This window comes from Strongylocentrotus purpuratus, unplaced genomic scaffold (assembly GCF_000002235.5).
Source record: "Strongylocentrotus purpuratus isolate Spur 01 unplaced genomic scaffold, Spur_5.0 spur5_scaffold_12, whole genome shotgun sequence".
Lineage (NCBI taxonomy): Eukaryota > Metazoa > Echinodermata > Echinoidea > Camarodonta > Strongylocentrotidae > Strongylocentrotus > Strongylocentrotus purpuratus.
In genome coordinates, this window is record NW_022145597.1 from 16,833,511 (window position 1) to 16,847,464 (window position 13,954).

Consider the following 13,954-nt stretch of genomic DNA (forward strand, 5'->3'; position numbering starts at 1 on the left):
GCACAGATTCTCAAAAGTCTTCCAAAAACATGAAAAAGGAGAGTTTCTCTCCCTAATGAAGTATTTTTTCGAAACCGCTGGTCCGAAAAAAACGCCGAAAATTAGGTATTTTGACTGCTGAGGGAAAATAACTTTCCCGGTGAAAATCAATTGCGCGGCGAATTGACTGCGCATGCGCTTGGCGGGATCTCATGTAATTTCGAACGACGAAATATGAAATAAAATAATTTTTCTCTCAAGATGTTACAAACAAAACCGAACTCTAAATTTTACTTATGAAAACAATAATTACAGTAGACTTGATTTATATGTTAAGATTTTTCTTTACAAATACTGTCGTCTGAATCATGTAATATGAAAATGTACTAATGTTTTACAATTCATTTGTAATGTTTTCTATGTGCAAACTGATTTATAATTTTGAATATAATAGAAAACTCTTTCTGCAATTCTAATGAAGGGAAAGAATACAACAACAAACCAAACACTCTTACCTCCAACTGCAAAGAATTTAGCAAAGGCAACGCTCACTGTCTTGTCGCCTGTTACGGACTTGGTCTCAAAGTCGACGGCTTTATCAGCCTCAAAAGTTTTATGTGTGCCTAAATAATGATACAAAGATGACGATGATGGTAATGAGGATGAATATGATAGCAGCAGTAGTAGTAGTAGTAGTAGTAGTAGTATTAGTATTAGTATTAGTAGTAGTAATGATTAAGTAATAACAATTATAATACTAAAACTACACTTGTAAACAGAACAATATGAATGCATTGACGCCCGTGTTCCTAAGTGCCAAACAAAAGAATGTTTCTTTAGGACTATCTACAGCTAACACCTGTTATTTGACGGTTTGTTAATGACTTCTCTCGAAAATTATAAATCGGGTTTAATTCAAAGTCTTTTAAGATATCATACCAATTTAAGCTCGTAAATACATTCACTTACTGAAACGTTAAGAAATAAGGCAATGTCATGACTTTTTCAACTTCAGTAAAACTATTTAATTTTGTTTCTATAGTCATCTCGGCAGCACAGGTTATGATTCATCGATTTATTATATACCTCACTTAATCCAGCCATCTGATTGGTCGAAATTGCAGTCGTGATTTAAGCCATTCCCGTAAAGAAACGAAAAATGCCTAAACCGATTAATAGTCCAAGAGTAAAATCCCGGCAAAAGTGCATTTACCGGGAAAATAATAAAATCTTGCTGCGATACCCATTGGTTTGCGTGATAAAATGTTAAAAATAAAATAATAAATCAAAACATTTTATTTGAAAGGTTTTGTTTGAAATTTACCTGTCACGAGAGCCGTTCCATAAAGTTCCATACGGAGGCTGATATGACCATGCCAGGTCAGGGGTAGCAGGCGGATATAGCGACAGACTTGAGGCACGGGCAGCGTGTTGTTTACCACAGTGTCTTGGTCACTATTGCCATTGAAGACCTTTAAAGGGGGGAAAAGTATTATTTTTTAACTATACGCGTCGGCAGGGGCACATAAGGCCTACCCCCCACCCCCTGTTCATCCACTTAAACATAGGTTAACCACTAAAGGTGTGGTTATTTCGTTCCAGCGGATCTTAACCGCTTCGTTGGGTTACACTAACTTTCGTAAATACTCAAGTCGTAATCTACAAATATTCCGGTGCTAAAGTATGGAATCTATTACCAAATAACTTTCAAAATGCTCAGTCTCTGGATATTTTCAAATTATTGTACAAAAAATCAAAATCGAATCCATTGTAATGACCCCAACCTCTAAGCTTAAACCTTGCATTTGCATATATGACTATATTTTTGTTCTTTTAACTTCTACTTGATATTGTTATATGTAGCCACCATTCATATTTATAATCATTTTTGTTATGGACCTGAATTGTTATGTTACCATATTTTGTATTACTTTGTATTTATTCTGTATTTTACTTTGTTATACTTGAATTCTGAATACTGAATTCTCATTGTTACTACTTTTTATACTATGCTTTTAATACCAGGTCCAATATGTAAAACAGATTTATTTCTGATCTTGTGTACCTGTATAAATATGGATGAATAAATAAATTTAAAAAAATAAACAAATGTTCGGGGGTAACGCTTGTGAAATACACTCTCATTATCACCAACGTGTCGGGTCCAGTTTACCGGACACTTTCTGAACAAATGTACTGCAAATTTATGAAAACTCTTGTCTCGACCCGACACTAGTTTACACGAGTTTAATAATCTCGTAAAGAGTTTGTAATAAAAAAACGCCAGCGATTGACACTCATTATCGCTTCAATATTGGATTGTATATATATATATATATATATATGGGAATGTTTTCAAAAAATGTAATGGTAAAAGATTAGCATTATATACCAAGGAAACTCTTGGATTAATTGTAATCATTAGCATTCAGGCCACCGACCTTTAGTGAATAAAGGGCACGTTTTCACGAAATATAATGTAACCCAACAACGTGAAGTACCCGGCCTTTCGTAGATATGGGGGTAAGTTTTCACGGAAGGTCGTGTCACCCAACAATCCGACCTGACGCGAATAACCGATGGAACGGAGTAAGCCAAAACTTACTGGTCGAAACCTTACCCCTACCCAGGTGTTTTTACGGGGTGTGGTCGTGTGTGGCTTATGGTGCGTGTTTGTGTGATTGGTGCGTGTGTGTGTGTGTGTGTGTGTAACTGTGAGTCTCTTATGGGTGTGATCCTCAAAACTTTCTGTCATGCCCCCCTCCCCTCCTTCAGTTAAATTAATTTGGCAACGCCAGTGTTTTCGCATATGGTGCTTCTGTATCTCGTAATTTCGCGCCCAAATATCGTATTGTAAATAAAAGACCCCAGACCGACAACAGACCGAACTAAAACATTACATATACGCCTATACAACCAAGAATTTGTCGGTTTGTAGTCGATGTGTAGTCAGCTTGACGGTGTGGCCGAGGTATGAGTATTTACCTTGTCGGTGCTAGGGGTGCTGAGGTCTTGTACATTATTAAAGGAAACTCCATCAACACTGCAGGCAATCTTGAAGCTAGTTACCCACTGTGGATAAAAATCCTGACGACCTTGTGTTGCCAATCCAAAGATGCGATGCGGGGTTAACAGATCAACCTTAATGAAAAATATGAACGATGATGACTACAATGATAATGTTCGAAACGATAATAATAATGATAATAATGATACTAGTAATATTAGTAATGATAATGAATTATGTAACTGGTATGAGAATTATAATTTTCACAATCTGTATTACTATTTGCATATTGTTCTTATCGTGATTAAACAAAGTCGTCAATATATACATACTTTTCAGAATAATGATGCTCTGTAAACGAAGAAATAGTTTAACAAATATTTGTTAACTAGTTTTTTTCATTTGACTTTAAAAATGTTGTCGTTCTGCATCAAAATAGCCCATATAATTTAAGTATATGTGTGTAGGGGGATGTTGTGAGTGTGTGTGTATGGATGTGTGTGTGTGTTAGTCTCTCTCTCTCTCCCTCTTTCTTTCTCTCTCTCTCTCTCTCCCTCTCTCTTTCTCTCTCTCTCTCTCTATATATATATACATGTATATAATACATAACCCATAGACAACAGCTGTTGCAACTCTCGTGGAAATAGATACAAGGCGAAAGAAAATGAAAAAAACAATGGTTGCGTCCCCCCTTTTTAATTTTTTTAACAAAGTTTGAAAATGTATATATATATTCGAGAGAATAATGGTAAAGAGGGAAAAATGATTAAAAAATATATTTTTACATATATACTTATATGCCTGCCGATAGATGTTTCCATGCCCCCCCCCAAAAAAAAAAAAAAAAAAAAAAATTAAAAAAAAAAAAAAAATAAATAAATAAAAATAAAAATAAAAATAGAAAGCAATTAATTTCTCATCATTTTTATTTATAGATTCCCCTAATTCCAAAGAGCGGTAAATGAGGCATCAGCAAAGGTTTCTGGTATTTCTGGTAATACCTGTATCCATTGGTTGATATCATTTACTTTTGCTGCCCAGGCTCCACGTAGATTACCAACTAGGACTAGGTTCAGTCTCGCTCTTTCTGGTCCATGGTTGTCAGTGAACACGCTAGAAGCTGTCAGGCTCGAATCTGGGATGGTCCCACTTTCAAGGCCCAGAGCAACAACATCTAACGATAACGATAACGATAATAATGACAATGACACTAATAATGACCATGTTAATGTAATGTTTTATATAGCGAAAGTCAACTCCGAATGGGAATTCACAAATTCACAAACTGAAGTTTTATACAAACTGAGAGCAGATAAATAAATCATGCACTTACTACATTATTCCAACTCTATGTATAAAGTAATAAGCTAGGAAGTTATGCATATCTGTTTACATAATGGTGCGGGAGAATGACATCTATTGATTTCTCTCGGGCTCCACTTGCCTTTACATTCAAATACTGAAAATATGTTTTAGGAGAATATATGATAGCAAGGACATACTTCATTAATAATAGCTAAGTTTGGGTATTGTGCCGTTGTTGTCGACGTTATGGTGTCCATTCATGTGCGAAGGATGTCATAATTGTAAAGTAAAAACAACTACAGAAATTCCCCACGTGAATTTAGGTAAAAATCAAACACACGCTCGCAAGCACGCATATGCGTGCGCGCGTGTTTGTGTTTGTGTGTGCGTGTGTGTGTGCGTGTGTGCGTGTGTGCGCGTGTATGTTATGTGTGTGTGTGCCTGTACATATCAAAACACGATCCCAACTATTCTTAGAAAAATCAACTCAAGGGCACTTTCAATACACTATAACTCGTCCCACAGAAATCATGTTGCATATTTCAGTAGGTGACGCATAATAAAGGCCAACTTGAGTTTCTTAACTTTTTTTTTTTGGGGGGGGGGTTTATGATATGGAATAATTTTGACAATGATTTATTCCTAACAGATCTGGATAATAGCATACATTCTCAGATGTTATTGAATATTAATTTGCCAGTGTTTGTTTTTGCGTAACTGCTAAAGCATGTGCATGCTGCTATGCTTATCAACTAGGAGACCTACGCCCTTTAGTCATAAATGACAGTAATGAGGATTAATGCCCCACAAAAGGGCACTAGCACATCGACACGGCTTTGATCATGTGGTCTCACAGTTACGAGGCCATTGCGTCGCCACTAAACCATTACTGTACGCAGCGGGGGCTAGGGTAGGAGGCAGTTCCCACAAATAAAAAAACCCAAAGAAAATGCAATAAACTATCAATTTCACCCTGGTCCCCAACATAAACAAAAATCATCTGTCTTGCCATGCGCCATGGCTCAAGGCATGGGCACACATACAAAAAATTATGTTGGGGCCGGGGGAGGGGGAATTCAATGAGTTATTGATAATTTATTGCATTTTGGGTTTTTTTTTTTGGTGGGAACTGCCCCCTACTCTAGCCCCCGCTACGTACAGTCATGGTTCAGTGGCAAAGCAATTGCCTTTTAACTTTGAGGCCCAAGGATCAAAACCGTGTCGATGTGCTATATTAGTGCCCTTTTCTGGGGCATTAATCCTCATTACTGTCATTTATGACTTAAGGGCGTAGGTCCCCTAGTTTATAGTAGCATACACATGCTTTAGCAGTCACGCAAAACAACTACTGGCGAATTTTTATTCAATAAAATCTGAGAATGACTTGTATACTATTATCTAGATCTATGAGGAATAAATCATTGTCAAAATAATTCCATAAATGGGGGTAAAAAAAAAAATATTCCAACTTCATGAGCAACAGTGTATATACATATCATTTATATTTATCTCCACCCTACATAGATTCTTGATGGGTTAATGACTCTGCTGTGAGCACGTAGTCGCAGGCAACTTGGTCAGCCATCCATATACTTTTAAAGAGAAGGTTGAGTTCTCGTCATGCGATTGCATTGTGAAACAAACGTTGTGAAACCTTTTAGAATTGGTTGATCATCTGGCATATAAGTATTGGTGTGTACTGCAAGGTTCTGGAATCATCAAATTGATAAGAAATTTGGCCCAGTCTTGGTAGAGTTTCAAGCACTGTACACAGAATAATGGGACTACACATGTGGCATAAAAATTCGTCCCGATTTGTATGATGTAACATGCCATATTTAGAATATCAAGGCATTTGAAGAGCATTGCTTTTCAGGTAACACTTTTTATCTGATGTTCTTCCATGCACACTTGCATAATACAATGATAACGCTCACGAATTCTTTGTCACCTTTTCCTAAAACTCAACCTTCTCTTTAAAAAGTCATTAAGACCGTAGAAATGAACATTTTCTTTTCATATTTTGTTCTACAGTTCTAATTTTGCATGGGGGATTTGTCCTTGGGGTAGTTTACCAGGGGGGGGGGGGTAATTTTCCGGGATGATTTTTCAGGGGGTTATTGTCCTGATACGCCTCTGCAGGCAATCACAAACCCAGTATTATCATCAATTTATTACAAGACTATAGTCTACATACTTAAGATCACTGGTGGTGTCGGCGGCTGCATTGTTGTTGTTGTTGGATGCGTTGTTGTTGACGTTGTTGTTTTTTCTATTTAAATCGAAAGGATGCAAAAACATTATACTAAAAGAAATTAAGTAAAAACAATTTTATGTCAGGATGTACATCATAAATATTTAACACCACCCCTCCCCCCCCCCAAACCCCCCAAAAAAGTTTTTTCAGTCAATCTATAAGTTTCGCTGTTTTCCATGGAACTTGTTTATTATTGTGAGATCGATAGCACTTCTATCCACAACAGCCCAACACACACACACACCCACGTACACACACACTGATTTACTAGGAGTCTGCTGAAAATCCTTAAATTTCACTTGATCCCGGGAAAATTAAAACTTAACTCAATTAGAATTTGTTTCTATCAATGGAGTTTCTATTACAATGTTTATTCTCTCTATCTCCTCCCCCCCTCTCTCTCTCTGATTTTAAACTAATGCCCATGGAAATTTAGTATTTGTTTTCATGAACATATTTGTGATTCCTAAATGACACACCACTACAGGGAAATGCTGTCAACCGTGGACCAAGTTTAGTACGTGTGTGTTTGTGTATGCGTAGGTAATCACCAGCAACCGCGGACGTATCTCCTATGGGATTATCCAGGTAGCGAGCGCCTCTCCCGCGCAGTCTAAAGGGGGCGCTGTGACATTTCGCGATACACATCAGACTGATCCAGTCGATGTGGCCTACACGCTGTGACATCTAATATTCAAACGCCCCTACGTCGTAAATTTGATACGGCGGAACCGGTATCGCAACCGTGGACGGTCCCCCATTGCAGGTACGTCCGCGGTCTGAGGTAGTTTTCTATGGAGTGGTCCGCGGTTGCTGGCGTTTTCCTACGTAATCGAATATATTTATGTTGATAACTGGAGTAGGCTTAATACATTCGCATGTGTATGTGGCATTCAAGTAGTTGCTGACACTTTTACCCAGGTTCCGCCCGCTGTTCAAGAAAGAACGACTGGGTTCAAAAGTAAACAATGTCTGAATTTGAAACTTATTTGTAGCTTATGAGATAGTGGAGATAGGTAGGGCAAAAGAAATGTCTCAAAACGGCCCGAAACGGACAAAATGGTGCCTGAAAGATCACGCATGATTTTTTTCCGGAGAATGAAGATTTCAGTGACCTTGATGGGATGCTAGAGACTAGGCCTAAGAAGTTTGAAAGGAATTTGGATTGAGGAAGGGACCTAGAAAGTGCTCGCAAGCAGTGCGTTCAAAACGAATTGGATTGTGGTAAATGAAGAACACGTGAACAGATCGACGCGTGCTGTAGCACTGCTAGCCTTCCATAGTAGCATAACCATGCATAGTATAAAATGGCGTCTAAAATGGCCCCCTTGACAGATTACAAAAATCTTGCTTCAAGGTGCACTGCGTATTGCAACTCGGAATGTCACTGCAAAACTTCAAGGGGGAAAAAGGACGAAAAGAAACTGAAAGTAAAAATGACGTCGTAGCTGATACGTGTTATAATCGGGCAGAAACTCGGCGGAATTCGTATAGTGACCCTTGTTCAGATGCGATTTACTCAACATTTTACCGTGTGAAGATTTACCATACTTGGTATGATTCGAAAGGGCACTTCATTGCCGGAGTATTGACAGCATTGTCATCTGCGCGCAATGTACTGCATGCATTTGTCGGGCTGTTACGTGATGCGTAATAAATTCATCATTTTTGGCGATAATTTTTCGCTGACGTGATCAAATGTTATCAAACTAGCAGAGAGTTGTCAGGTGTATGAAAACATGTGTCTGCAAACTTTCATTGACGTTGGTATAAGTATTGTCAGTTCAGAGCAGGTTGAAGTTATTTAGCAATTTTCTTGAAAACCGCGAATTGGGAGGGCAATTTTCTCAAATCCGGTCAGCGCTAGGGTATATATTTTTTATCTTCAAATATCTGAATCCAAAAAATGGCAAGGTTTTGGCCAGACACGATGTAGCTACGGCCACAAAGAGAAAGCTAATTCCCAGAAATTTAGAGGGCGTGGAGCGTGGAATTTAGCGTGGCAATGTGCAATTTAAGATACCGAGAGAAGAGGTATCTTCTCTTCTCTTATAAGAGGTATCTTATAAGAGGACTCTTTTTTCTGGGGGGGGGGGGGGGGTCTCGAAATTTGAAAATTTGACATTTTGTTCCGTTTGGGGGGGGGGTCAGGAAACCTTTTTTAGGTCAGCCATTGGTATAATTTGTTTTTTCTTCTAAACACACAAGGGGGGTTTGCTTCAAAATACGTACATTAAAAAAAACGAAGGGGGGGGGTTCAATTATTTAGTCAACAGAGTCATGTAAAAAAGATCACAAAGTCTATTAGCCGTCAATGCAATAATAACACGGCAGATACAGAAGGACAGTGCGTCAGAAAACACTGCACTTACTGCACTTTTCTTTTTAATCCCATTTATAGTCAAGTAGGCGGTACCATAAACCATGTACATGACCTGGAAAAGTTGATAAGTACAAGGTTTTTTTGTTGATTTGTGTTTTAGATGGGTATTGAAGTAAATTCAGCTTGGTTGCCAGCTTGTTGTATTTTGTATTTTGGTTGCCAGCTATGTGCAATATGTAATAATGTTGCTAATCCCAATCCAGGAAGCCTGAAAACATGGATAATACGATTTTTCAAGGGTTTTCTATGACAAGGAATTAATTTATGACACCAGTTTTTTATTCCAAGTAATTAATTGTCTTAAATAGCACAATGAGCATAATGAGCTAATAAGTATGCGTACAATATATGGACTTCATTGTCATTGTTTATCTATAAAGCATAAAAATGGCGCAATGCAACATTGTAAATCACTTTTGAAAGACTAATCATTAATTCATGAGAAGATATTCCATGTAGATGTAGTATAATTAGCCTAATTAGCATAATAATCTAATTAGCATACATGAGCAATATGTAATAATGTTGTTAATGTTAATCCAGGAAGCCTGAAAACATGGATAATATGACTTAATGAAAAGTCGTATTATCCATGTTTTCAGGCTACCTGGATTGAGATTAGCAACATTATTACATATGCTAGTTAGATGATTATGCTAATATGGCTAATAAAAAGTTGCCCAAGGTTGCCAAGTTGGCAACCAAGCTGAATTTTCTTCAATACCCATCTAGAACACAAATCAACAAAAAAACCTTGTACTTATCAACTTTTCCAGGTCTGAAAAACTTCTACAGGACTATGACGTAGGATTGCGTCGCTGACTGACGCGGCTATTGATGCTTCATAATTTGTGAGACTAATATCATATAAAAGTGAATATATAATGAGCTGAATTGATTTACTGACGTATGCACTAATTGCTTTTAAAATCAATGACGGATTACGTAATCCGAACAAGCGTCTATCACATATAAGAAATGGTATTTGAATTGCCCTTGAGATTCATTTCAAAACTTATTTTGGATCGTGCAAAGCGTATTGAGTAAGATAGTTGTGACACGCACACATGTACGCGTCTTGTGGAGGGAACTATTTGGAGCTCCACAAATTGACCTTTGATAGCGTACATGTGTGCGTGTCACAACTATCTCTCTCAACACGCTATCGGATCGTGGTGATCGTGTTTTAATTAGGATAGACAACACTTGACTATCTTAGCACACTGGTAGAGGGCTCAACCGTGGTCTAAATTTGATTTTGAGTGTATTATTATTTAAAATCAGTAAAATCAATAAATCACTAAAAATGAATAATACTATACAGTATAAATTCAAGTAAGATTATATAAAATTACAACATGCATTTTCTATACGATATCTCACTCAGAGATCTAACTCATTTCAGAAGTCTCCTCTTAATGTTATGATTTCTTTTCTTTTTAAACATTGGCTAGGGTGAGTATAACATCTCCATTGTCAAATTGCATTGTGAATATATAATTTGTTCTTCTGCATTGACAGAAGCAAAAAAAGGTATGTTATAGATGTGGAAACCTAAATTCGTCCTTATCAGGGTGTTCCATCCATCAAATGGTAAAGAAATTAATTTGAGAGTTTTTCTCTGAAACTTACCTGTCACGTGAGCTGTTCCATAGAGCTCCATACGGAGGCTGATAGCATCATACCAGGTGAGGGGTAGCAGGCGGACAAAGCGACAGACTTGATGCACGGGCAACGTGTTGTTTACCACAGTGTCCTGGTCAATATTGCCATTGAAGACCTTTAACGGGGAAAAAGAAAAAACTTCTTGACGGTACGCGTAGTCAGGGGCACAAGGGGGTCTACCCCCCCCCCGCCTGTTCGTCCACTTAAACATAGGTTAACCACTAAACTTGTGGCTTACTTCGTTCCAACGGATCTTGATCGCTTCGTTGGGTTACACAAACTCAGTGTCGTAAATACTCAAGTCGTAATCTCCAAAAAGTTTGGGGGTAACGCTTGTGAAATACACTCCCCTTATCACCAACGTTTACAGGACATTTAAACATCTACTGCCAATCTATGAAATCTCATGTCTCGACCCAACACGAGTCTAATAATATCGTACAGAGCTTGTACGAAAAACGCCAGCAATTGAAACTCATTATCACGTCATTATCCGATTGTATGGGCATGTTTTCAAAATGTCAAAGATAAGCCTTATACCAAGGACCATCTTTGAGTAATTGTAATCATAAGCATTCAGGTTACCCGACCTTTCGTGAATAAAGGACACGTTTTTACAAATGGGGGTAAGTTTTCACGGAAGCCAGCAGTCCAACCTGACGCGAATAACCGATTAAACGAAGTAAGCCAAAACTTACTGGTAGAAACCTCACCCCTACCCCGGTGTTTTTACGGGGTGTGGTCGTGTGTGTAACACCTATGGGTGTGATTCCTCATACCCTTATTCATGAATCTGGCAACTCCAGTCTTTTCGAAAATGGTGTCTCTGTATCTCGTAATTTCGCGCCCTAATATGGTATTGTAAATAAATAGACACCAGACCAAACTATAAAAAAATACATATACGCCCACGACCAAGAATTTGTAGGTTTGTAGTCGATGTGGAGTCAGCTTGACGGTGTGACCGAGGTATGAGTATTTACCTTGTCCGTGCTAGAGGTGTTGAGGTCTTGTACAGTATTAAAGGAAATTCCATCAACACTGCAGGCAATCTTGAAGCTAGTTACCCACTGTTTACAACAACCCTGACGACCTTGCGTTGCTAATCCAAAGATACGATGAGGGTTTAGCAGATCAACCTTATTGAAAAATGTGAAGGACAATGACGATTATAATGATACAAATTATATTATTAATGATAATGTATAATTAATATGGTAAGATAATTATTATTTCCATAATCTTTATAGTTATTATCACATCGTTTTTTATTATTTAAAAAAATAATTCTCCGTAGACGAAGAAATTGTTCTACAATTCTTTTCATTTAGGGCTTTGTCAAGTAATGATTTTATAATATTTTTGTTATGCATCATGGTCATAATGGTGGAATAAATATTTTTACCCCAATTTATGGAATTATTTTGACAATGATGTATTCCTAATAGATCTAGATAAATAGTATACATTCTCAGATTTTATTGAATAACAATATGTGAGTGTTTTTTTTTGCGTGACTGCTAAAGCATGTGTATGCTACTATGCTAATCAACTAGGGGATCTACATCCTTAAGTCATAACTTACATTAATGCCTCAAAAAAGTCCTTTAATATAGCTGATCGACACGGTTTTTATTCTGGGGCCTCACAATAACGAGGCCATTGCTTAGCGACCGAATCATGACTGTAGTGGGGGCTAGGGTACGTCGCCGCCCCTTCTCTTAAAATTAATTTTAATCATTCATGCGTGAAAATGCATTATATGAGTTGCATCAAATGAAAGAAGAGGATCTAAGCTTTACAAATAAGTGTCATCTATCAATTATAATTGTGATTAAGTTATGATAAAACAGCGATAGTTCTCGTTTTCGTTTTTCTGGGTCGCACTATAATTTACATGCACATACTTATGCTTGTCGACAGATGTTTCAACTTGTTCTCCCAAACCAAAACAAATAATGTGTATATGATTTGTTTTTAGAATTTTAGAATGTTTCTTGTATTTCTGGTAATACCTGTATCCATTGGTGGATATCATTTACCCTTGTTGACCAGGCTCCACTCAGAAGACCAACTTGGACTGTGTTCAGTCTCGCTCTTTTTGTTCCAAGATTGGCGTTCCACATGCTAGAAGCTGTCAGGCTAGAATCTGGGATGGTCCCACTTTCAAGGCCCAGAGCAACGACATCTAACGATAATGATGATGGTGATAATGATAAGAACTATAATTATGATAATGTTAATTTATAATGTAATGTTTTATATAGCGAAGGTCAACTTAGAATGGGAATTCACAATTTCACAAATTTGAGTTATACATATGTATATAAACTGAGAGCAGATAATTAAATCATGCACTGACTACATCATTACAACTATAAGTATAAAGTAACAGGCTAGTTATACATTTCTGTTTACATAATGGTGTTAAGGTGCGGAAGAGTGGCATAATATATTGATTACTCCCATGCTCCACCTGCCTTCACATTCGAACAATGAAACAATGTTTAGGAGAATATTTTAGAGTGTTTTATTAAAATAGCTTAGTGTTGCAGTCGCGATGACAAAAGCCACAAAGACACATTTATATTTGTTTCCCCCTCCCCCTCCCCCCAACTCGATTTGCTCCATTTTCTTTTTTTTAAAGTGTTGGGACATTATCAATAATAATTAAAGATAAATCCATATCGCCTTCATGAGACGAGGCTCGTAAATTGTAGTATAATTATTGAGCGATCTAAACACATAGCAGGTTATGTTTTGCATTTCAATGCTAATTGGACAGAGTATGGGAAAGAGAGGATGACAGAGAGAAACAGGGGGGGGGGGTAAAGGTAGAGAGAGGGAGAGAGGAGGGGTCTTACCATTGAAGGTCAAGGAGAATAGTAAAGGGCAGCAATGACATGCGTAGAAAAGGGAAAATGGGTACGTTTATAGTCCATTTTTTCGCCTAGAATCAGGGTTTCAATCGTCTTTCCGGCAAATGTTTAAGGTGATAAACGAAAAGCCTTTTTCAAACGCCTAAAAAAGTGTGTTTTGAATTTCTGAGAGATGATAAACGCAAAGCTGTTTTGAACCCCACATACAAATCGGACGTTCCTAGGCTAATTTCCAGTTCAGAGAAATAGCGCGGGCCATGTGCTGTGCAATGTTTTCGTACAAGGATATGTATGTACCCGTCCATAGACCATAGTTCATTGTTTTTTGTATGCATTGCATTGTTTGTCGTTTACGTTTACTTTTGTATTAGGGACTTTTAGATTGAGTGGACGAGAACACGATGAACGCCGACTGTTCATGCGTGTCAACGTACTTAACTACCCATGTTGACTACAATTAGAAATCTTTTAGATTGCAC

At 37.6% G+C, this 13,954-nt stretch overlaps 1 protein-coding gene across 1 annotated transcript; it reads right to left on the reverse strand.

The window, feature by feature from the left end:
* Positions 1-10: 10 nt before the first annotated feature.
* LOC115922477 (lactadherin-like) lies at positions 11-12,722 on the reverse strand. The gene is made up of 8 exons (XM_030981397.1): positions 12,639-12,722; positions 11,580-11,735; positions 10,564-10,711; positions 4,015-4,160; positions 2,965-3,120; positions 1,304-1,451; positions 495-602; positions 11-18 (listed from the first exon to the last, which is right to left on the reverse strand). Exons 1-8 carry the CDS (start codon positions 12,720-12,722, stop codon positions 11-13), a joined length of 954 nt encoding a protein of 317 aa, XP_030837257.1.
* Between the last annotated feature and the right edge of the window lie 1,232 nt (positions 12,723-13,954).

Bases quoted from the DNA above. Each gene is read 5' to 3' on its own strand.
- LOC115922477 (XM_030981397.1), bottom strand. From the start codon at position 12,722: ATGTGGAACGCCAATCTTGGAACAAAAAGAGCGAGACTGAACACAGTC. The intron at 4,161-10,563 runs GTAAGTTTCAGA...CGTTATCGTTAG, and splicing joins TGGAACAGCTCACGTGACAG to ATGTTGTTGCTCTGGGCCTT. The intron at 3,121-4,014 runs GTAAATGATATC...TTTTTCATTAAG, and splicing joins GTGGAGCCTGGGCAGCAAAA to GTTGATCTGTTAACCCCGCA.